Below are 25,059 nucleotides of genomic sequence, written 5' to 3'. Positions count from 1 at the left end.
AAAATCGATATTTGCGTCATTATCTGTGCAAGGTAACTAGTTTACGATCGTTTTATAATAAATATTTATAAATAGTCATGTAGGGGAATTCCACATACTTGAAAAGCAGCTCATTTTACTGACGTGAATATGAGCAGAGGAGAGGCCGAGATTAAAGCCTTAAAACATGGCACCTCCGTAATTTTTCAGACCACTAAATACACACAAAATTGGGATTCTGAGATGACAGATTGTAACCTTCAGATGGTATCTTAAATAAGCAGATCTAGACTGGGAGGTAGATAAATATCCTTCAAAAATTTAACACTTTATTATAGTAAGTATCTCTCACTTGTTATTTCTAAAAAGTATTCTGTTTGAAATACAACGACACAAAATATTCGGTACCCTCATTAATAATAATGAAAACGATTATATGTTCCTCGTTAGTGAAACAATTTTATAAAAATGTAACATTGCTTGTGTTCTTGTTTTCATAAACTTCACAGAATACAAAAGGATTAATTTTGAAATTATCGATAGTTTTGAATAAAAAATATGGTGTTAAATATCAATCATTTGTAAACAGTACCAAGAATAATTTATTGTTCAAATCAGTTTAAACGAATACTGCTGGGTAATGATGAATGTATGAACAACAATCGACCAGAAAAAATTCACGTACTATAGCGAACTCCTATGGGAAACGGTAATAACGCTAATCATGTACTTTATAACATATTTATCTGTTAACCTCCAACCTTCTTCAGCAATCGGTATGAACAAAAGCTGTATACGTGGGATTATGAAAACATATTAAAATCACTCTTATGGAATTCATTTCAAGATCACTGATTTATCCAAATGATGTTATTTTGACATTATGTTGTTTCTAAATATGAATATTTTGGAGTGACAGCGGCTGCTTCCAGAATAATGATATACAATTAGCTAGAATCACAAGATCATTGCATATAATGCCTATTTTCTTCCAAAGAAATCCACACTGTAATCATTTCCACGTCGGGTATCTATTTTCTTCATTGTCCATATTTCCATCCCATAGTACTGTACAGCCAATACCTTTAACTCCAGACTCCAGACTCATTTCCATGAATGGATTTCTTGCTTTCTCCCTCTATGCATATTTTCATTTAACAGAGCTTTCGTTGTTCCTATTTTTACATATTCCAAGTTTATCCTCCCAAAGATTCAAACGTCAGCTCATCAATCTAGAAATTTTCAATGTTTTGTGTTTCTATTTGATACCACCTTTATATGAATTACTTTTACTGAGAGGTCATACGCTACATTCTACTACTTGAACTAAATTTGTAACTATTCTGAAGTTTCTACCAACAAGAACCTATCATCAGTATATGTTGTTTTTATCTTCTGATCATCTATTCTACCTTAACCTGATTTTATCTTCTGAGTTTAGATTGAACAGAACCTATAAAATCCCTGTCCGACTTCTTTTTCTACATTAATGTCGCTAGATACGCTCTGTTCTACTATTTAGTCGATAACGCAATGTTTCTCTCTTAAAAGAAATCTATTGATTTGCATCTTCTCCAATTCCTATTTTCTAGACCAAATCCTACTACTTGGTCGCCGCATTACCCTTTTTCTATTTTTAAATCAAAGACACCCATTTTTTGTGACATCTCGCAACTAAATAGTTTGTAAAACTGGATCTGGTTCGTTGTAGAAAACTTCAAATTCTATTTTATCTGCTATAGCGATTTGCGTTCGACTAATTTTATACTGTTTGGTCTATATTTAAAAGAATATAACGATCTAGAAAGAAAAAAAATTGGTACACATCGTGTGATTTTATCGTTCACTACTGCAGCTACTCCATTTTTTTGTTGAGTGTTGTCCCGGGAATAATATATCATCCCGCAGGTATTTTGAAATTGTCTGGTATCGGGCTCGTTTGTCATTTATTGAGAGGTGTGGTGCATTTTTCCTAGGTGCTCAAATATACTTCGTACATTTCAGGTGCCGATTCTTTCTCAGTGTTTGTTTATTTTTATAGGCTTCTCACAGTATGGAGATTAAAGAAAGCCCTCCTATCGAATCTTGACTTTCCTTTATCCATGATCAATAATTTTTTTCGTTTTATTTTTCGTCGCTTAGATTATTATTTATTATAGATACTTTTTAGAACAATGGTTTCCCTCCTGTATCTCATTCACTTGATTCGTAATCGAATTCATCCTCCTTAGCGATTTCTCACCCTCAAGTTGCTCTATTTCATCATAATCTTTAGGCCTATAAGTTCACTCCTGTAGTTTATTAGTAGTCACTTCCTCGTTAGTTTTCTTTCTGGATATTCTTTTGAACTTTTGAACCAATTTTTTTGTAGCCATCCCATATATCGAGAAATACGCATTCATTCAAAGCAATCTTTTTTTAAAATTAGTAATATACTTACTATGGTTGTTAAAGTTGTGGAGGAATATAAATGAATGTATGTTTAGTATATATATCTAAGTCTAAGTCTAACTCACATTATCATGTCCGTATTTAGATCCTCGTTTCTGTACGGATCTCTGTCGATCTAAAACAATGGGATAAATGGAGACTGGGGGTAAAATATGGACGGCATGCTCTCCAAGTCCACATTCAGCTTTCACTTGTGAAACGCATTTATTGTGTAACTGAAAATGAAATAATTTGTATAAAGATATATTATCTATCTCAATGTTGGAGAATTTATTATAATTATTATTCATTACTATTGCATATCCGTGAAGTTAGAATATAAGAAAATGATTTAAATATGACCCCTATAAGTTTTCAGTACATAGAAAAACAAGTGACTTGATGAAGGAAAAGGAATTGTGGCACGGCACATTTGTATGATAGAAATATAAAGCCAATGGCTAAGTTTTAGGTTTATATTCTCGTAAATCGTTTCGCAAATGTTTCTGTATCCCAATCTTCTGAATTTGTTGACTTTTGGCCACTTTTATCCATTCTTGAAGTCGAAAGACATCTTGAGTTTTCTCCATCCTCATTAATATAGGAGCCCAAGAGAATATTTTGAAATTCACACTAAAGTGTCAGATAAAAATAATGAACAAATCCTGAACTCGTTCACAGTACCTCTATTCTCTATTATCTAAGTTAAATGAATAGTATTTCCTCCCAATGTTCACAATATAAACAATTAATTAAAAAGATCACAAACACATTCATATTTAACCGGGTATCCCGCGAAGTCGTAATTGGTATGGTTACATGCAATAAAAGAGGAGAAGCCGAAGCAGCAACCGAAGGAAATGTTGAAAGTTTCTTGTTCCGATATTCACGAAATCGTTTATCGTGAATATGATCCCGTCAGCCAAACAAGGATTGTATAGTTCTATGTTATGTCCTGATGTAGTTTTTGTCCACAAATATTGAGCTTTTGGTAGCTACTTTATCAGGTCAGATTGTGTTCTTTTATTAGGTCAAGATATTCAGTAATTTTTTGAAAGTCTAACTAGCCCTTCCACATTTTATCACATTATTTCTATTCTTATTTGTCAGATAGGGTTAAAACCATGGATAACTCCTTTCTATCAAAGATCACTTCCAGAAACATATTTTTCTTTACAAAAGCTAAATCATATTAAATGTCTCAAGTAAACTTATTCGTTTAAAATCTTATTGTTCACTTTGATTGTTCCCGAATACAGTTGTTTATTTATAAGTACATTAATCATTATTTTGAAATACTTACAGTTATTTGACACCACCTACAATGTAATCCAGTAATGCCAGCTTTCACTGGTTTTCTACATCTAGCGCATTTTCCATGACAATTTCCTTCCACCCAGTGATGCTGTAGCGTTTGGCAAGATTTTTTGCTCTTTACATATGTTGCTATACAACTTGCCGGGGCACGAGCTACACATCGTTCATGGACGGTGTACTTGCAAACTAAAAATTGAAAATTTCTGATAATCGCAAAAGTTTGGCACTTGAGTAAGATAGGTAGATGTGAGGTAGACGTTTAGTACGAGTTTAAACTTAATGGAATCAATCAGTAGATTATGTGTAGTCATTGTTTTTGTGGAACCTTATTTTTAATTGCATGTAAAAATGACCTTGGCCACAGGGGAACAAAAATTCTATAGCTTATAAAGGGATTGTTTTGTCTAGAGTCTAATTGTTTTGGTAGTTTGATGAGTTTTCAGAATGACGAGAGTAGATATAATATTTACCACGTCGCGATCTTTAGCAAGAGGAACTGATAAATATGTCGAAAAAATCTGGAATCCAGTCATAATGTACGTTGACAATCAGAAGAATTAAAAAACAATGACACTTGATAGCACCGTCTATCATATTTGGAACAATAAGCAAAACGTGCACAATTTCAATTTTGGCCAAAACAGTTCTACGGCTACTTAAGCTTCAAATTTACTTGATATGAGTCCCTTTAACCATTCCCTTCTCACTAAAGGGAAAACTAATTTTATAAAACATTAGTAACATTCCGACTAGCTGATGGCTATCCCAGTATCCACAATTCATCACTGCTATGAAAAATGAAAGAAACGTTTCTAACTATCCGTGGTTACTTAAGGAATTATTTTGAAGAAGACAACATTCAAGTCTTCTAGAATAACACTCATTGAAAATATCAGATTCATCACTCAATTTCCACACCGCCATTAGTATTTATAAGAGATTAATAATGTTTTCTAAATTGTATATACAGAACGAATTCCCCAAAACGAGTAACTCGATTTAGATAAAATTGGTTCATAGGAGTATTGGAAAATAACCCATATTATAGTGGTATTGTAATTTTCGCCAATTTCTCGTTTTTTTTTTTAGAAAGTAAAGTAAAGCAAAGCATAGAAATCAACAAGACATCTGTGACAATTTTAATAATATATACCCTAACCGAAGTCCTCTCATTAGGTTACATATCCAAAAAAAAATCTTTATATGATGAATACCTTATGAATATACAGAGAGCTTGATTTTTCCCAAACATCCGTAATTAAAATTTCACCTTATAGTAAATATCATACGTACAAAATAAGGTCGGTAAAATAATTTTCACCCGATAATTTCGTGGATTTGCTGACACAATAATGTGAAAATGTAACAATCGACACGTTCTATTTTTTTTTTTCAAATTAGGTCATGTTATCAGAAGAGACCACTGTACTCGCTTTTATTATTTTGTTTGTATGTAACGGAATTTTCAAAATTCATTTCCGAGCATTTCAACACGTCGGATTAATTTGAAATTTTGCATACTTATTAAAGCCCAATGGCAATATAACAATTTCCTACACTCCTTGCCAGAATAGCATGTCACACAATCTGCACTTTAGTCTTCAAATAATCAGGTAAAAAATTTTATGCACTAATCAACGATCGATGACATTCCTCTGATACCATAAATTCGTGCTATTATCGTCAAAGGATCAAAGATTTCCTTCTGAAGACGTGACCTGGGAAACGTTGTGCGTTTTACCGGCGCCAAACATTGGTAGCTAAATAAATAAATATTCATTGTTGGAAGACGGCGTATATACAAGGCTATACATTTTGACAAATCAAATTGAAGGAATTTAAGGACTCAACGTTTTCTTGGTCTTTAATTTGTATTTATTGGTTGCAAATTTTCGCCCTGCTAGATGCAGTTAAGACTACTACTACCTATAACAGAGAGAGTAGTAGCACACATGTCAGGATGGTAACAAAATTGTTTCTAATTAGTATTCAACTGATTCAAGTACTGAGGGAGAAATATAGTTTATCACTTATTTTGGAAACTGTATATTTAATATTAATATTAACTGTTCCATTTTTCATTCATATTTCATAAAATATATCACCTGTTTTGGTTTTGAATCAACTATTACTGAACGTTAACATTTGCAAAAAAGGTTTTAATTCTTCATTGCCATGGGTAGACCAAGCTTTTTGTTCTAATGTAGTAGGAATGATTATACATTTCATCCATTTAGAGAATTGGCCGAACTTTCTCGCGTTATTGTTTCATCCTTCATAAAAATTTGACTTTTCTTACCACCTATTCTTCCTACACCTTCCGATGTAAGTGTATAAGACAAGGTGCTAATTTTGCTTTCACACTAGGTTTCTTTACCACTTTTTAACTTTTTCGTATTGTACACTGGATAAAGAATTTCAATTTTTTTAGCATGATGTACTATACGTTTCATGGTGCCTTATATCAGTTACTGTTGCAACCTTCTCCTGTATATTCGCCCAAAAAATTAATCTCACCATGTTATCCCTCTAATGCCATGAATTTCATTACATTATACACTATTTAGCGACATTGTGCAGTCAACGTTTTATTTGTCTCAGGAGATGTAAATTTATCAAATAATATGAAAATTCAGACAGAGGAACTATTAGGAGCGCGAGGATCGGTTTATGTTCGATATGTTCTAGAATACTTTAAAGCGTAAACAAATAAAAATAATAAATAATATAAAAAGTGATAACTTACGGTCCTAAAACGGTGTAGGATAAAGAGCTTCTTATCTAAAAATTTACTGTTAGAGTCTCATATAAAGTTTAAGAATTAGATAAAATGATTAGATCGCAAAATGATTTCAAAACTGATTTTCTAATCATAATTAAATTAATGAATAAATTTTTCTTCATGAACAATTTCTGCATTTCGAAATGAAACTAGTGAGAAATTATGACGTTCAATATTGAGCTCTCCATGATTTTAAGCCGGTTACATTTTATTGTGAGTTATTTTACACTTCAGCAGTTACATAAAACTTAAAATACATAGACACTAGACTTTTGTTTGAGATTTCTATCAAGATGAAAGTTATCGGAATAAATCATTTCTCTAAAAAAAAAGGATTTAAAATCAAAAACAAATACAAAATTCATTTGTTATAAGAAATTTCATTACATTTACAGAAAAATGAAAAATTTTATAATGTAAATACCAGCATAATATCAGCAATTTCTGTTCATTACATGAAAATTAACAATTTTGAAATACAGTATGGTGCAATCGACAGAATTAGAGTATAAGAATAAGAATAAGAGCGACTGCAGTTGTCCCGAACGACGCGGAGCAGAGTTCAAGCAAGCGGTCAAGTGCGGGAAAGACACTTTACGCATGAGTTAGGAACATTATTTTTTCTACGACCGAATATACAAAAAAGTATACCAACCCATTTTTCTAAAATTATTTTATTCGAACAAACAGAATAACATACAAAACTTCAACTAAAAACTACTAATTATTATAAATATTAATATTGAAAACACAATTTGTTGTATTCTGTAGATTAATAAGAATTGCCGGTCCAGTGGAGTTATTTGGTTTTAACTGGAAGGTAGATGACGTCGATGAGGATGGCATCGGTCGCATAAAGATGACGGTGACGGCAACGGTTTCAAGTCATTTGGCAGATAACAGCTCGGATTTTCATTTGCAGCCTTCAAAATGGCTTCGGGAAGTTCTTCATCGGATAAATCCATTAATATTATTGTATCGGATTCGGTTTAATGGGGGTTAATTTTGAAAAAGATTGCACTTTGGTCACTTCGGTCACTTCCATGATGTTTTGAACAACTTTGACATTTTAGTAACAATTACATGGTTATATAAAAAATATCTGTATTATTTTATATTTTCAAAAAATTAAAAATGGTACAAAAAGCTAGAAAAGGTTTAATTTTTATTTTATGGACTATTTCGTAAATATTTATTTACCTGTAGTAACAATAGTTATTATCTCAGAAGCAAAAAACTATCTAATAAAGTAAAAATTTGCATAATTTTACTTTCTCGCACTAGTGCGGGAAAGTGACACTTTTAAAACTAAAATGCGTGCGGGAAAGTGGGTTAAAACGCACGGTCGTAGAAAAAAATATTTTTCTCAGTTTTCCCAAAATTTTCTGTTAAAAAATTGATGTTAACCTCTCTTATAAATTATAAAAGGGTAGGCTTTCAAACCCACATAATATGGAAAATAGATATGTATGTATCAAGGCACTAAAGTCGTACTGACGAGGCTGGAGATTAGTTGCCGAGACGTTTAGCCGAGGCAACTAACAAGAAGTGACAAAACAAGACTTAATAGAACAGGTTGAATTATTCGTAATGTTGAAAGGTTGTAAGCAATTTCACTGCCGATTTGTACAAACCAATCTCTACTGCCGATTTCGAAAAAAGTGTTTTTTTTTAATTTAAGCGTTGAAATATTTGTAAATAAAAATGTCAGTCAACATTTTATTCATTGATAAATAACTATCCAGTTCAAAAGTATATATTTGATTACTTACAAACACAGCTGAGTCCTTTCTTTCCTAATCCAACTAACATATTAAGGCAGAGGTTGCAATATGCTGGCCTGCTGAAATGTTTCAATCTCCATAAGTGATTTCCATCTTCTTTTACGTTTGAATCGAGGCCCAACAACACTAAAAGTGGTATCGTTGTGAGACCTCCTCGTTTCCATTCTTCTAATGAAACCGTACCATCAGCATCATAATCTATTTCCACCATCATATCTTGAAGAATCTGCAAATCACAATTTTTAATTGAATCTGAAGAAGAGAACCTCACATAAGCCTTTAACACAGTATGACTGAAAAACTACTGAAGAAAATTGTATCTATTGAAGAAAATACCAGTCCAAGATGGTAAAACGTTAGCACCACAGCCTTTGATCCATCATTCACGTCACAACCACTACAGTGCTGTAAACCGATGACGTTGTTTTCGTGGACAATATGCAAAGAATGCTTACAAAGTCGGGGAAGTAGCAGAGATATTTTAACTAAATATATCTTTATAGAATACTGTTTCAAATTCTGTATATATGATTAGAGAGTAAATTAAATTTTTCGATGGTAAAAATCTAGAAAATTGGTTGAAGCCTTGTCGAGTATGTATAGATAAGAAGCGAAATAGCATTTACAAGATGCCTACTCCGAACAATGACATAAGAAAAATATGCAAACGTAAGGAAGACCTTTAGTCGGAGTACTAAGAGTTGGTACAACATTTGAACTCAAGTTTTCTAGGAATAAGGCCTCATATCTCCAAAACAGTACCATGTTCTAAAAAAGAGGAAGAATAAGACCGCAACCGGATCGTTGCAAGTTTAACCCTATATAAATAACTACGTGACACGCCATTATGCAACTTGTGAATCTGCAAATGTGAGGCATTTGCTCCGTGAATCAATAATGTATTTACTGGACAAAAGGAAAGCCACATATGGGAAGTTGATTTAATAGTTAACAATGGGTTTGATTGTTTCGTTATGTTTGTGTTTCATTTTATCGAAATTCTCTTTAAACAGTTATCGGTTTCGAATTCTTGAAAAGTTAAAATTTGGTTATGATGATAAAATGACATGATGAGATTTTGTTATAGACTATTTTTTTTCTTGTCAGTGTGTTGAATGTTGTGATTAATGAAGATTCTGTATATAGTTCGTATACAATTCTCTCTACAATATTACATCAGAACTAACAGTACATGTTTGAGAATTCGATGGATATTTTATTTGCAGAGCTATACCAGATTAATAAAATGGAAGAGAACATATCGTATTGCTAAAGTGAAAGTAGGTCTAAAAACAGAATTGCATCATTCTTAAAGTAGGTTACATTTGAAATAATATACTCAAGATCGAATTCTCCATCTTTCACCGACTTGTACAGAGGAACGGTACGGGTAGTAATAAATTCTTTACCTTGGAGCACAACATCTAATTTCAAAAATTTCGTTCGCGATCGTTTTGCAACAGAATGCGTAAATAACATCGCCGTTATTTACGATCATGGAGCACATATATATTTACGATCGAATTCAAACAAAGATTAAACGAAAGGGGACATTCCGCGATAGAATAAGACACCTTCATAAGAGTTGGCGCCTCTCGGTAAATACGTCAAAAGATTTGTGAAATTAAAAATTCCACTAATAACATTCATAAGCAAATCTAAACTTTATAAAGATTGGTTAGGTTAGGTGCCGTGCGGCGCTTACTTTTTTCATAACGTCGCATACTATCGTAAAATGTCTTCATCCATCTTAACTCAATTTAAATATTGAATTTTGAATACTATGAGTTTAAAATTTGTATATATATATATATATATATATATATATATATATGCATCTAAATATTCTTGATTTTAGGTCTCTTCTATTTTAAAATTAGTTTTTTAATAATAAGATAAAATTTGACGTTTAGTCTTTACAGAGCAATATCAAACACCAAAATATAACTAAAGCCAATTCAAAATCAATCAAAGCAGAGATCTCAAAATTTGGAAAGCAGATAAATCTAATAAAACTGTTATTAGAAATCAGAAGATTATAATAATAAAATGATGAAATTATTAAACGGTGAGACAACTTATAAAAAAATTTAAAAAACCCCACCAATTCTCATCAAAAACATAATAATGATCTAATTCGATCTTGGCAAGAACAACTTTTATTTCGCCATAGGATACAGAAAAATTGAAAATTCACAATGCCCTACCTCTTAAAATATATGGTTTACCAAAGCTGCCCAAGCCTGACATTCCTCTTCGACCGATTGTTTTAAGTATTCAAACTCCTCTTACCCCATTATCAAATTATTTGAAAAAATTTTACATCAAAACAAATACTATATCAAAAACACATGGTATTTCAAAAAAAATATATAAAAATTCCTAACGAATATATATTTATTTCGTTAGATGTGGTTTCTTTATACATAAATATTCCTATTACCATTGTGAAAAATATATTGATAAAAAAATGGCACAAAATTAAAGAAAATAGAGTAATATCTCTAAACGAATTTAGAAAAGCTATAGAACTCACACTAACAACAAAGTATTTCAAATAAGAAAATGAAATATACAAACAAATTGATGGGAGCTTCCCTTTCAAGTGTAGCAAAATTAGTAATGGAAGATCTCGAGGAAACTATCCTTGGCAAACTTGATTTGTATATTCCATTCTTTTTCCGATATGTAGATGATTGCATTTATGCCGTATCAAAGAATCAAATTGAAAACATAAATAAATAATTCAATTCTTATCATAAAAAACCTCAATTCTCAATCGAAATCGAACAAAATAATAAAATCAATTTTCTTGATGTCACATTATATGGAATTAACAATAAAATGAAATCAGAGTGGTTATACGAAACCAACTTGGACATCAAGATACTTGAACTTTTGTTACAAAAAAGATCAGTGATAATAAGTTTGGCTGATAGATCTATCCAACTTTCAAATTCTGAATTTAGATTCTTAGCTATTTAAAAATTAAAATCTGCATTGAAAGAAAATAATTTTCCGGAAAAAATGATAAACAACATATTCAAGAAAAGGATAAATAGACACTACAATAAATTAAAAAACAGAACAGAAACGAAACATCAAAACATAAAACATTTTCCCTTACCACATGTACAAGGACTTTTCCCAACAACTACGAACAATAAATATGATGTTAGTATAAGTCATAAAGGAAATAATACGTTATTCAAATATTTCACTAAATTGAAATCTAAAACACCAAAAAACAAAAGAAGTAATATTATATATAAAGTGTCTTGTACTTATTCTGACGCTGTCTATATAGGGCAGACATCTCAGTATTTATAAAATAGATTAAAGGTCATTAATACGATAAAATAATAAAACGTGCGTGAAAACCATGAAATATCAAAAAAAACATAAATTCAAATACAAAGATTCAAAAATTCTTGAAACAGAATCTAATACACGAAAAAGGGAATTTTTAGAAATGGTTCACATTCACAAAAACGAAAAAGCTATAAATGATAAAAAAGACCCAAATAACAAGTAAAATTTATAGCTTTAATTGTAAATTCTAATAAAACTACAAATAATTCGATTGATTAACTACTGCTACATATTTAAGATGTAAGGACTAAGGAAAAATTAATTTTTCTTATTACAACAAAGTCTAGTTTCATTTTATTCATATTTTGATGTTCATAATGTAGGTGATCTATTGATTAATATTAATACGCAAACTGTCAGTGTCAATACCATATTATGATAAATAATTAAAGAAAAGTCGAAACGTCAAATATTATCTTCCAAAAATCATTAAAAAACTAGTTTTAAAACAGAAGAGACCTAAAATCAAGAATAATTTTATTCACAAATATTCACACACATGTGATAGGGTTTGATAGCATGATACTCCAACAAATGTAAAGGTATTAGTTAGAAATAATGAGAAACTTTCCCCTTAGACTTGGAAAATTATTAAGTTATAATTTTATGATGATAAACTCATTTTGGGATTGATTGGGAGGCAGAACGACAAATGCCACATCTCGACTCTTCAAATAAATGACTCTACCACTCGTATGCAGAAGTTTATGAATAAGTTTTTCCAAATTTAATTCCCAAATTAAACTTGGGACTGATTATAAGCGTTAAATATAGTTTTCTCGAATTAACGCACAAAAAATAAAATAAAATATTTGATCTCGATTTTCTAATTATCGATTTTGGTATTTTATCCACTTTGATTATTTCATCAGGGAAGACTGAAGTTGTTGCAAATTAACCTATCGACAGTTACTAATAGAAAAACTAACAGTAGAAAAAAAAAAGAAATTTCGAAGTGGCATAGTTTTTAACTACGACATTTCCACAAGTGGAAACTGATGTAACTGGTTTTTATTAATAAATATCTGTCGATTGACACCTCAATTATTGCCTTTATTACTTGGGAAATAGTGAAGGCCAGTCTACATTTGTTTATTTTACCGAAGAATCTTTTCGGAGAGAAAAAAGGTTACACAAAAATATTTTCTCAGTTCATATCGATAAGTCTTCAAGATTATTTTTTCAAGTAGATAATTATGGAAGTAATTTTTCGTTAATAATCTGATCAAATTACAAACAATGTGAATTACTTACTGGTTTAAGTTCCGATACATCCCAACCCAAGTATTCAGCAACTGTCATCATTTGATTAACTATACAATCCATTTCATTTGTATCCAATACCCCATCTCCATTTGTATCATACAGACGAAACATAACTGAAAAAAAGTGGATTTACTAGTTCAATATACAGTTTGAAAAAGCAGATTATTGTACAATATTCCTATCAGAAAATTTTGTTTTTAATAGAAATTGACATATTTTGAAGACCTGGCATTTGAGCTGTGAAAATTCTAAAAATAGGAATTTACACAACAATAAAATTTGAAAGTAGTACATTTAACGTTTTTCAACATCAAAACTAGCCTCGTGGTGCCAGTTGTCACATTGACAATATTGCAATCTGTCTCTCCGAAGCATTCATAACAAATAATACAATGAGCCTGATTTTCCTGCTTTTGGTATTCGGTACTCTTCAAGAGCTTTTATCTTTTGTTCTTATACAACTGATTAATCAAGTAGATTCACAGTTTCACTCAATTTCTTTCTATGATATTCGTCTTGTCTTTATTATTCGATTCAAGCTTATTTGGAATTTCTGTCCCAGGTATTTTTCTTGAATTTCACTTTTAGCAGCATTGGAGACTAGAGGAATTTCTTTCAGAAGATCAGTAACACGTTTTTCGAAAGTTGGATTCATGTTAAAACTATATTTCCTGATTATTTTCTGATTTCTATTGTAGGATTTATTGGTACAAAACACGGAGGTCCGATTGGAAGTTGAAGTAGTACAAATTGTAATTTTAAATTCTATTTGCACCAAGCAATTTTTTGGTTGGGCATTGGTGGAGATTCTCGTGAAGTGAGTATTGGTAGAAATATGGAAAACTTCAATTTTTCGTTACATCTCCCAATAATAGTTGATGTTAGTGTATAAGTTTGCCGTGTAGATTTTCCACAATAAAATCTGTAGAAGTCTGCGAGTTCAATGGATGAAATCTATTTTTTAGGTGTCCATCCTGTAGGTTTCTTTGAAAGCCGGGTTTATTAGCACTGCGCTATTTTAATCGCTATTTCTCAGAATGGGTTTCCACCAGATTCATAGAGTTGTTACTTCATTGTATGCAATTCTAAATAGCTTCATTACACATACATCTATAGATTGAAGTTTATTGGAAATGTAAAGGGATGAGATTAACATAAGAAAGTAATTTTTACGAGTGTAGTTGATAACTCCAATGTTTCTCGACAACATCAGAATAGGCTCTATAAATTTTACAAATCTCTTCATCTATCATTGATGTTATAAATTTATTATTATTGTATCATTTCTTCAAGTTATTTGATATCGTCCAAAACTTGGTGTGTGTATATATTTTGGCAAAAGAGATACTCAGTGTTCACAGCTGATTTATCAATCCCATTTCTTTTAGAAAGTTTGGGATGGGTCTAGCTGTCAGATATCTTTGTCTTCTATTCCAAACGATTCAAATTGTCATGCTGTGGAGTTCCGTGGTCTATAATATTTCAAGATAATGTGAAATGATTTAATGTAATAGTATCTGCAAACTGCACAATTTTTTTAAGCCTAACATCTTAGATGTCTATAGGGGCAGCAACATATTTTTCACCGCCCCTCTAATTGCTAATACTTCACAAAGTTTCTTTTAACTACCATTCTCTTCTGATTTTTGTTACATTACCCCCCACGTATGTGGTTATCAGTGAACTTCCGTATTTCCTACGTTTAATAACAATATTTTAAAATTATTTTGAGGCCGGTGACACAGGACGTACACTAAATCAATATAATAGTATTGGTAGGTAAGAAATTGAAATGTGAGGTATCTGTATAAATTTTTTAATACACTACACTACTAATCTAACTATCTATCTCACTACACTACTAATACGCTACAGAGCAAATCCACTAAACACCACCAATTAAATGTAAAAGATCATTGAAGTTTATTCTGTTCAGAGGAAAGCATTCAATATCATATAAATTACTTTATATTATAATAAAGTATGATGTTCATGTCATATTAAACATAAATAGAAAAGAAATTGCGAAAACGAAATAAGCAATCATCGAACATCGACCTTAAGTACTTCCTGTTTCCTTACAATTTCCATACATTTCATGCACAGTGTCGTTTGGAAACGAATTATCTTCATTAGGAAAAAAATTTCAAGAAACGTTAAAGTGTAAATTCAGTTTTGCTTTTATTGCGAACATGTTAGTTAACATGACCACGCCATGGTGGCATGATTCAATTTAATATGAACTTTGATTTTTCATGGCAATTTTAAATACGTAGGTGGTGTCTGAAGAAGAACATATTTATCACAATCTCCTCTATAATTTTTTATAATGTTTTCAGAAACTAGAAAATTAAACAACTAACACGAAATCATCACCTAGTTTAATGATAGAGGTGAATAAATTGTTTAACGGTATTACGTCTACCAGCTATAACATAAGCACGAATTTCATTTTCATTATTGAGCAGATTGATATATACTTTCTAGTTTACATAACTTCACAAAAAGAAATTGATCTAAATTCTAGTTTTTTATGTCCAAATTTATTGTCACATTTCTTTTCTGATTCTCATTCCAAATCCAAATACCTCATATAATTTTATATATAATTTATAAAAAGTACCGTGAATAGCATTAACTATTCATAGTCTTTAACTTATTACCTATCCCTATTTCAAATCAATCAAAACCATGAAGTATTTGAAAAAAAATGGAAAGGGTTAGTTGATCGTCGAACATTATCCTTTAGCCACATGGTATATAAGAGAAGCTGCTGCAATTAGATTGCCTCGACTTTTGCCAAATCTTACATATCGATTTTAATCCTTTGGTTGAGCCAAAGTAACTGTATGGTTTAACCAATTGATTACAAAAACCTTCAAATTTCAGTGACACTTTTTTCTGCTTACAATTACTCAATATCAACTTAAATATGCTTCTGCCCACTATTTTTTTATTTGAGCCTCTACTGAGGACCCAGTTTTTTTAATTAAATTAAATTAATTAAGAGTGAATGGAATAAATTTTCGAAGAAAACTGAAAGGGAGATTATAATGATGAACTTCATTTATTTGTTTTGATGAAATAATGTATTCTACTCACTGATCTAACAAGATTTTGAATGAATTATTTCCCCAAAAAGTTGAATCTAGTTTAACCAATTTATTTGAATTTTTTTCTAGGTCATCCCCATATTATAGAAAGCAATATATCTGATGCCTTTGACTATAACAATTCGATCTCATCCAAGCGTCTCAGGAGGAAACTCTGCAATACGGCCTTTGACATGTATCGATATCCAGAGTATGAGGCTCCTAAATTATCTCTGCTATACATATACATTTTGCTTTCGTAAAATTTACATAAAATCGTTCATTTCTTTAGGTATATTATATAATATAATATGTGATTTCAAATAGATCACCCACATTTTTTAAATCCTATAGAATATTTTTATGTGCTAGTTTTAGATTTATAGCTACATTTGCAATTTCTCCGCTGAAGTTATTACATTAAAACGGCTAAGAATGCAACAATAAGATCTTTAACGTGCGTTGGTGTCTATTGGAAGTTACAATGGATCTTTTATCTAATTTGGAACAAATTGAGATGTTATTGATATTAGGATAAGGAAACGTTTAATACGTGTATTTGAGGTAGACAAATAGGAACAAATATTTATAAATGGATACAGCTTTATTGTTTCTCAAAATATTCTTCATTAAGATCAATACACGCATGTGTTTGAACCAATTATAAGAATAATAAAGAGAAATTATTGGGTGCCAAACATTTGTTTGACACCCAATAATCGCATTGATCCCAGCATTGTTGTGGTGGAGAATGATTCGTTATCCATTTTATGCTATTGGTTTCCCTGATTTTTTACTTCTGGCAAACAACTACTGGTGTACTATTAAGAATTGATCGTTTTACGTTGCTCTAATGGAACAATGGCCTCCAGTTATTCTGAAAAAACAGGAGACCATTTGCTTCGAAGTGCTTCGTGCGTGAACAACTTTTATTGGATTTGACTCGTCTTGAAAGTCGAAAATAGTCGATTGTTATTTAGTTTCGGCTTCATATGCATAGATCCATAATTCGTCGCTTATCATGATCTTATGAATTTATTGTTTTTAGCATTTGTTTGCATCAATGGACACTACCAGTTTTTATTCATTAATTATTCGGTATCTAATGCGAAAAAATCTTTTTGGCAGTCAAATTTTCATGCAATATTGAATATACTACAATATCACTATATGTCACACGACGATCTTGCAATATTAGTTAAGGCCCAGCATCTATGTTTTCTGGGACAAAATCCAATTTTAGACGACCCTGACGAACTTCATACTGTAGCGAAGTGGGACCACGATTGAATTTGGAAAACCAGCGAAACACGGTGACTCGGGAAGGTGTTTCATCACTAAAAATCAAAGCGAGGTGATCGAAGCACTGCTGTTGGTTTAGTCCACGACCAAAGCCATTTTTTGACGAATATGATTGTTTCAAGTATGTGTAAACAACTCTAATAGCACTCGTATGATGACACGTTGCCATTACGTTAACCATTAAAAATTCTAAAATGGCATTGTCAGATTTGACATATTTACATCAGAGTTTGAGATATCTTAACTTTACCTAGAGACATCAGCTCAACAAATTGAAACAACAATAATTTCATTTATATCAACACGAAATATCAATACCGAAATTACAACAATAAGCAAGTAAAGTACACGTTTACACTGATATATTTTAACAAATATAAATATGAAAGTATCAGTAAATACTGAATAACACAAACCCATTTATAATTCCCATCGCTAATTACCCTAGTGGTAGATGCGACCTGCTTACAAAATAAAAAAACATCTTTGACTTAATTCAGTTATGACCTATATTTCATCTTTAAATCATACGTGAAGATAGGCATCATCCACTCTAAAATACGAAGGGAGATTATGTACTGAATCACATCTTTATTTCACCACACACTAATATCTTTGCAAATTCATTGAAAATTTTCAGTTTTAGTGTTCACATAATTTTCTATAGTTGAAAAAAATAACAATGTCTAGACCAGGATTAACGTCTTAGACACATTGTGAAAATTTCTGATTTACAAATGTCTGTTCATCTGTACAAACACCGTTAACCGTATTTTGACATTCCACGGGTGATTTAATTAGATGAAAAGTTTAAAGTACTTACTAGGTTCTTTAAACAAAATTTCACTTGCACAAAAATATTTGTTATTTATATTTTCCAAATCACCTCTTCTTCTAGAAAATATTCGTATGTATATGTTGTTCGAAACCGATGAGTACAGAAAATATTACACCAAAGATGTTAGAAATTGTTTAAATTGAATGATGGATAAGACATGCAAACAAATTTTCTTGGTCAGTCTGGTCCCCGTACTTAACGGTCTTAGACTTTTGTCCCTAGAGGGGGACCAACTACTTTGGATAATATAATGGATGTTCGCGTCAAAACTGATTAACGAAAATTTGAACATTTAGGTCGTAACTAGTTGCCTCGATTTTTTCATATTTGATTATGCTCTTTGTTTTCATTATTGTTTTATTCTCGTAAATGTTAGAGTCACATGCCAAATGTGCCCGTTCGTCGCAATAAATAGTCAGTTCGCGAAATAACCAAAATCAAATGATAAATTGCCGATCCTTTGACTAATATGTTACATGTGCTCCCCATCTCTGCAATTTTCATTTTGTTATTTTAGATATATGTACTATGTGCCTCAATTATTCGTTTTGTATTGACATTTGCCTCTGAAGTGTGAATTTAATGAACGGTCATAAACAAAACTGTGGAATCATCTCTGATTTAATTTCAATTCTATGACCAATCTATGTTCTAGTGTAGTTATTCACCAAAATAATGCATTCTGCACCTATGATTTGAACAAAACAAACTATTTTTGTGTTTTGTGATTTACATCGTGAAATTAATATGAAAACATGATATCTTAATATATCGTCTGCTTATAGCCTCGATTATTTTCAGGCGTTAACTTTTTCCAAATTAAAGTAAATTGATAAAAAAACCTTGATCAGAAACAGATCTGAACTATTGGAATCTAGACTTAAACGAAGAAATCTTTCATCTCAAGTTTCATTCGATCACGATCGCGAGGATTTTTTAAAACTATTTAGCTTTGAAACTGATGTTATTTACAATTATAATAATCATGGGCTCTTAACCTATTAAGTACCATGAGTCCCATTTGGGGATTGTGCAGTTTTGCCCTACTGCAGTTTCATTTGTGAGTTGTACGTTAGCACTGTTAATTTTTCCTCAATTGTAGAAATGAAATCTGTATACTTGAATTCGTGAATTCTGTATTTTTAAACAAAAAGAGTAAGTGCAGTGCACTAAAATCAGTGTGACTTACTAAACTCTTAGTTGTTATTTAATTTTGAGGTTATGTTCGAACATATTTCTGACTTTAACATGGTAGAGAGAAAATTTGTTATGTTCTTGTTTTTCTGAATCTGATGTGTCATCAATATGTCCCTTCGTATACTTATACGATTTTTTTTTACTTTCCATTTGGGGATCGAGAGACATATCATGTTGAAATCATAAGTAGGATATGCGTATATCGTCAGTTTCTTTCTCTTCTTGTTGAACAAGTTTTTCACAGAAATTGCCTATCGAGAATATCTGTCTGTAAGAGACCTTGAACAAATGTTAAATGATCCTAGCTTTTGGGATAATGATGGTGTCAATACCATTGATATTGTTGAATTACCACCAGAAGATGTAGATGAAGTCACAGATTGTGAGGTTTTGACGAAAATCTATTAGAAGATGGATCCCCTTCAGAAGTTCTTGGGACACTAGAAGTTCACAGTATTCATGTACAAGATGATGTCGATGATGGTTCGAGTACTTCGGGTTACCAACCAACTAGGAAAATAATACTACCTATGGTAAAAACATCTCGTAATCTTGGAAAACATAATATCCATTCAGAACATGATTCTAGTGAGAGTTCGAATACAACCACTCCTCATCAAAGTAAGTAAAGGAAATCAACAATCCCTGATAGCACTGAGGTACAACACGTTAGGAATACAAAAAAGAATAGAGAAAAGGTAGTTTCTAAATGGGAAAAAATAGAAGCATCATTTTCTCTGCAAAAGAAAAGTACGAGCTCAGAATGAATTGAAAAACATAACAATATAAAAATGGAATTTTTGAATTATTTTTGAGGACGTAATTTTGGAGCACATCGTCAGTGAAAGCTCAAAGTCTTCATCTCAAAATGACAACCATCAATTTTTTTGTCCCCCAACTGTTTGAAAAAATTCTTGGGGATTTTTTGTTGTTGTCTGACTATCACAGTTTACCACAGGAAAAAATGTACTGGAGCGAAGATGAAGATATTTTATATACCAGTCGTTAGAAAATGTATGTCTAAAAATCGCTATCTTGATAAAAAAATCTCCATTTCGTAAATAATGCAGAAATGAAGGATATTCTTAAGGACCAAAGAGACAAATTGTTCAAGATTCGGCCGTTAATTGAGCATCTAAATAAGGAGTTCAAGATCTTTGGAATGTTCAACCAGGACCTAAGTATTGATGAGAAAATTATAAGATACTAGAAATGAACATATGCTCAACAGGTACATGTAGATTTGATAGAATGAATAGTTGCCCAATAGAGTCTGAGAAAGATATGAAAAAAGAAGATCGGCGCGTACGACTGTAGGTTTGACACCAAAAATAGAGGATAATATTGAACGACAATAATTGTGTAAAAATGCTTTTCAAGCATGAAAGCATATTACCTCTATCAAAAGCTTATAGATGGTCCAAAACAGAAAAAGCGAAAAAAAGTAGTAGATTTTTTGGAGTGCAACGTCCAAAAGTATAGAAGTACAGTATTTACTCAAATGTTAGATACAGCAGTTATCAATGCTTTAGTTATGTGCTTTTTTGACTGATGGATGGTAGAATGCCACTTCTGGATTTTAGACGAGAAATAACGATACACTATTTGAAAGTCTCTTTTACGTCAGATCCGAAAAATACGGGTAGATCATAGACAAAGAATGTTAGCTTCCATGTACGGGCCAACCACAAAGAAAATGTGGAGTATGCAAGACAAACGTGAGAAAATAATGTGGAGAATGTGATATAGGTTTTAATGTAGAATATTTTCCCATATTCCATTCAAAATAATAATGTTTCACCATAATATGTATTCATACAATAATTTTTTTTTAATTTATTTAAAATAATCACTACATTTCGCATGATCCCCAAATGAGTATTAAAATATAAACAAAAAACTTTAAAAGAACTAAAACTAAAACTAAAAATTCGGGTAATTAAAATAAAATCTGAACTTAAAAAAATTTGGTACTTAATGGAGAATAGTTTATAGGAAGCTCAAAGTGAAGTTTCATAGCTATGTCTCATTCAAGCAATTACATGAGAAGTATCAAAATGTAGGAATTGTTTTTAAACAACACACATTCTCGGAATATGAACTTCATAAAGAAAGATTGACCTGGCCTTTAAGAAAAATCATGATGGTTGGGGGATAGAATGATTTAAGCCCGCGTTTATTTCCAAGATAAGTATGGATATGAATCAATAAGTTGAAAGTTGTGAACATTTCTTAAGAAGGTGAGGCTTTAGGTTCAAACCTCTCAATTTTCATTAAAAATCTAGAGTGTAACATGAGCGTTATGATACATTAACTGTAAACTTCCTAGAAATCTTGGGTCTTACAGATATCAAGGTCACTGAGATGATCATACGATGGTAAAATATTCTGTATTCCCCATTGCAGAAAATCTGAATAAAGAAGCTTCTACCCTGTAAATTAATTATATTTTCATCTTTTAAAATATATTTAACTTCCGTTTTTCTACGCGTATCTCAAAAAGTACAACTAGTGTTCAAAAAGTAAATATATTGATAGAATTTTCTCCTTCTTCTGTTACTCATTAATGGATACTTACGATCACTTCTGACCATTTTATCCTGTCTCTGGTGGTATGTGTGCTTCTTTTTCTTTCTATCTTTCCTTCTATCAAGAGTTGAAGTAAAGGGTACCTCTCGTTCCGTCTCACATGTCCCAGTTATGCTGCTTGCCTACGTTTTATCGTACCCAACATTTCACGTTCTCTTCTTATTCTTCTCAGAATTTCTTCGTTGGTTTTTCTTGTAGATAGTAAATCATATTCTGAGGTTGAGGTCAAATTCAGAGTTCATGTATGTACTCCTTGACTTTTCTATCCGGCACTTAATTTTTACTTTTGATAACCAGTCTTCACATATCCAAGTTCCCAGACAGTTAAACTTTGTTACCCGTTCAATCTCTTCACTATTGTATGATAGTTTTACATTCTGGAACTTATCTAATTTGCTGTGATTAGTGAGAATTTTGTTTTTTTTTTTATATGTGACATCGGCATATTGTTGATCTATGTGCCATTTACTTTGATACCTAATTATTAACCCTCGAGGGCTTTTTGAAAGATGATTCTTTCTTCCAAATCAAGGTTAAATAAGAGTGAGGAGAGGACACATCCCCGTCTAATACTTGTGAGGGTTTTTTGGGCCTTTGAAAAATCATTTTCAATTCTAACTGCAGCTGATTGGTTCCAATACAAGTTTTCAATACAGCGTATATTTTTCTAGTCTATGTCAAATCGCCTCAATATTTGAACGAGTTTATGGTGTTGCACTCTGTCGAAAGCTTTTTCGTAATCTATAAAACACATAACTACATCTTTCCTCTGGTTGCAGCGGTTCTGAACCAGTACTTAGGTTGCAACTATTGTCTTTCTCGTATTGGGACCTATTCTAAATCCGAATTGAGACGAAGCAAAAGCGCTTTCGCATTCTATGGAAATTCTGAAGTGAATAAATGTCAGAAATACTTTTAGAGTATGACTCATCAAGCTAATTAATCTGTGGTCTTCGCATCTTGTTGCGTTGTTCTTTTTTGGTAGTGGGATGTAAAGCTATTTGGTTGGGAAGTTTCCTGTGTTGTAAATTTTATTAAAAATCCTTTGAAGCTTCTTGATACCTCCGTTGTCTAATATTTTGAGTAGTTCAACAGGCACTATGTCTGGCCCAGCCGTTGTTAGAACCAGTGTTTGTAATGTACTCAAAATCAAATTTAGTTTTTGCAACAATAATATCCTTGTAAACCTCTATAAGGAATTCCACATAGATACTGGTCAGGTCAACATCCAAAAGTATGGAATAATAGGCGGTAAATTAGCTGTGCTGTCCGTGTCAGCTTCTATTAAGAATATAAAAACAAAACAAAAATACATTCTTTCTTATTTCAAATAACGATTTCATTATATTTCAGAGAAACTAAAATATCTGATAACTATTCAAATTACACTAAAATATTGACTTCATTTCAGAATGTCATCTCTTCACAATTATCAAAATCGGTAGCGAAAAGAATTTGAAAATGAAAATTATAATTCTTCAAAATGTTTGTTTATTCGATTTTTAAGTTGTTTTCGAGTTGAGCACCTTGATGGTGTCACTTAAGGATAGTCTATGACTAGTTGACAGTGAAGGTATATAATATTCATAACTCCTTGTCTGTATCTAATATTGAATATTTCTTATACGATGAAAATATTCTAAGAAGTAAGAATTAATTAACTGTTGTGAAGCAGATAAAGTTCAAGTTCAAAGGAAGGTATTATATGGAATTAACAGAGGATTCTATGAATTTTTCAAACAGGATTATAACAATTATGTCAAATGTTATTGTTATGACAATTATATCAATTTGATAAATCTAACTAGAAGTTTTCCTAAAAATCGTATTTCATATTTCGTAATACCATTGTAAACGTGTTTTCAATGGTTTATTTGTAAATGAAAGAAAAAATACGAAGTGTGGTGTTAATTAGTCACTTTCAGTCCCAATCACCAATTTCTAGTGCAGAGGGAAAGACAAAATAAACTACATCACAATAGAAAATTTTAGGCAAAGCAAGTTTAAAAATTAAATAAATCAAACAAATCCCAAAAAAATTAAAGTTAATACACATATATTCCTACATAATTGAACCCAAAATCTATAATATTATAATGGAAGAAGTTGAATAATTCCATATTTTGTTACAAATTTCAATTTTGTTATTCAGACTATCTTCTATATATGCTTTTCCTACGGAGGTAGATTTACAACCAACCGTGACGTTTTATGGACTTATTTTTTTCAAGACAACAGTCGTGTGAAAGCGTCAAGATGTATTTTCAATATATTCTAGACGATGTAAATTCACATTCACAGTTGTACATTTTACTCTCTTAATACAAAAATAACTAATCAATCTTGCAGATTATAAGACTCTATACTACATTGGTGGAACAAGATTGGAATGTACTACTAAATAATACGGTGTCTCAAAAAAAAATAATCTAGGCAACTTTCAAAATTTTATGTATAAAATTGCTGTTTTTATTATCACTAGATCTTTGCAAATTTTTCTAGCATTGATTAAAAGAAACAATGACAAATCCAGAGAAATGTAGAAGTAATAAGGTGAAAACATGGACAAGAAAAAAAGAATTTTTCAAGAGAAAATATACAGGAAACTGATTTCGTTGTTAGGTCAACATCGAGAAAAAAGAATTATGAGTGTTGATCAAGCATTACATTTGCGAGAATACACAATAAACCAAAAACACAAGATAAGTTACATAAATATTATCCCGCAAGGGATAACTCTAATGGAATGAAAGCATGCTGAACGTCAGAAATCATAATTTATAAATGGAGAAATGGAGAAATGTCGAGAAATGTCGAAACAATGGAATTGAAACGTGTTTCTAAGTAACCAAAACCTGTTTTGTCGACCAAATAGGTAACGGCCACAGTGTTTCCATTTCAAGGTCGAAATTGATTATTTAGAAAAGGAGAAAACGGTAACAAGCCATTATCATGCCAATTAAGAGAAGTCTTGATGTAAAACTCGAAGAAAAGACCACATTCATTTGACCCCTTTACGACATCGCATTTTTCTATACTTCTATTAATGTTGCAGAATCCTTAGCGTAACCTAAGAAATAATTGTTGCATCCTAGTTATACAAAAATTTCC

At 31.4% G+C, this 25,059-nt stretch overlaps 1 protein-coding gene across 3 annotated transcripts in view; it reads right to left on the bottom strand.

Moving 5' to 3' along the window:
• Nucleotides 1–25,059, bottom strand: part of LOC130896169 (diacylglycerol kinase 1) — a 324,802-nt gene that overhangs the window by 26,452 nt on the left and 273,291 nt on the right. For all 3 annotated transcript variants that reach the window (XM_057804080.1, XM_057804081.1, XM_057804082.1), the window contains 4 exons: nucleotides 12,919–13,043; nucleotides 8,281–8,518; nucleotides 3,713–3,912; nucleotides 2,496–2,645 (listed from right to left, as the gene is read on the bottom strand). In XM_057804080.1, the coding sequence (XP_057660063.1) occupies nucleotides 2,496–2,645; nucleotides 3,713–3,912; nucleotides 8,281–8,518; nucleotides 12,919–13,043 (713 nt within the window). The remainder of the gene's footprint in view (nucleotides 1–2,495; nucleotides 2,646–3,712; nucleotides 3,913–8,280; nucleotides 8,519–12,918; nucleotides 13,044–25,059) is intronic.

The sequence above is a fragment of the Diorhabda carinulata genome, chromosome 7, assembly GCF_026250575.1.
Source record: "Diorhabda carinulata isolate Delta chromosome 7, icDioCari1.1, whole genome shotgun sequence".
In the NCBI taxonomy this organism is placed as follows: Eukaryota; Metazoa; Arthropoda; class Insecta; order Coleoptera; family Chrysomelidae; genus Diorhabda; species Diorhabda carinulata.
This window is presented reverse-complemented; position numbering and strand designations above follow the sequence as displayed.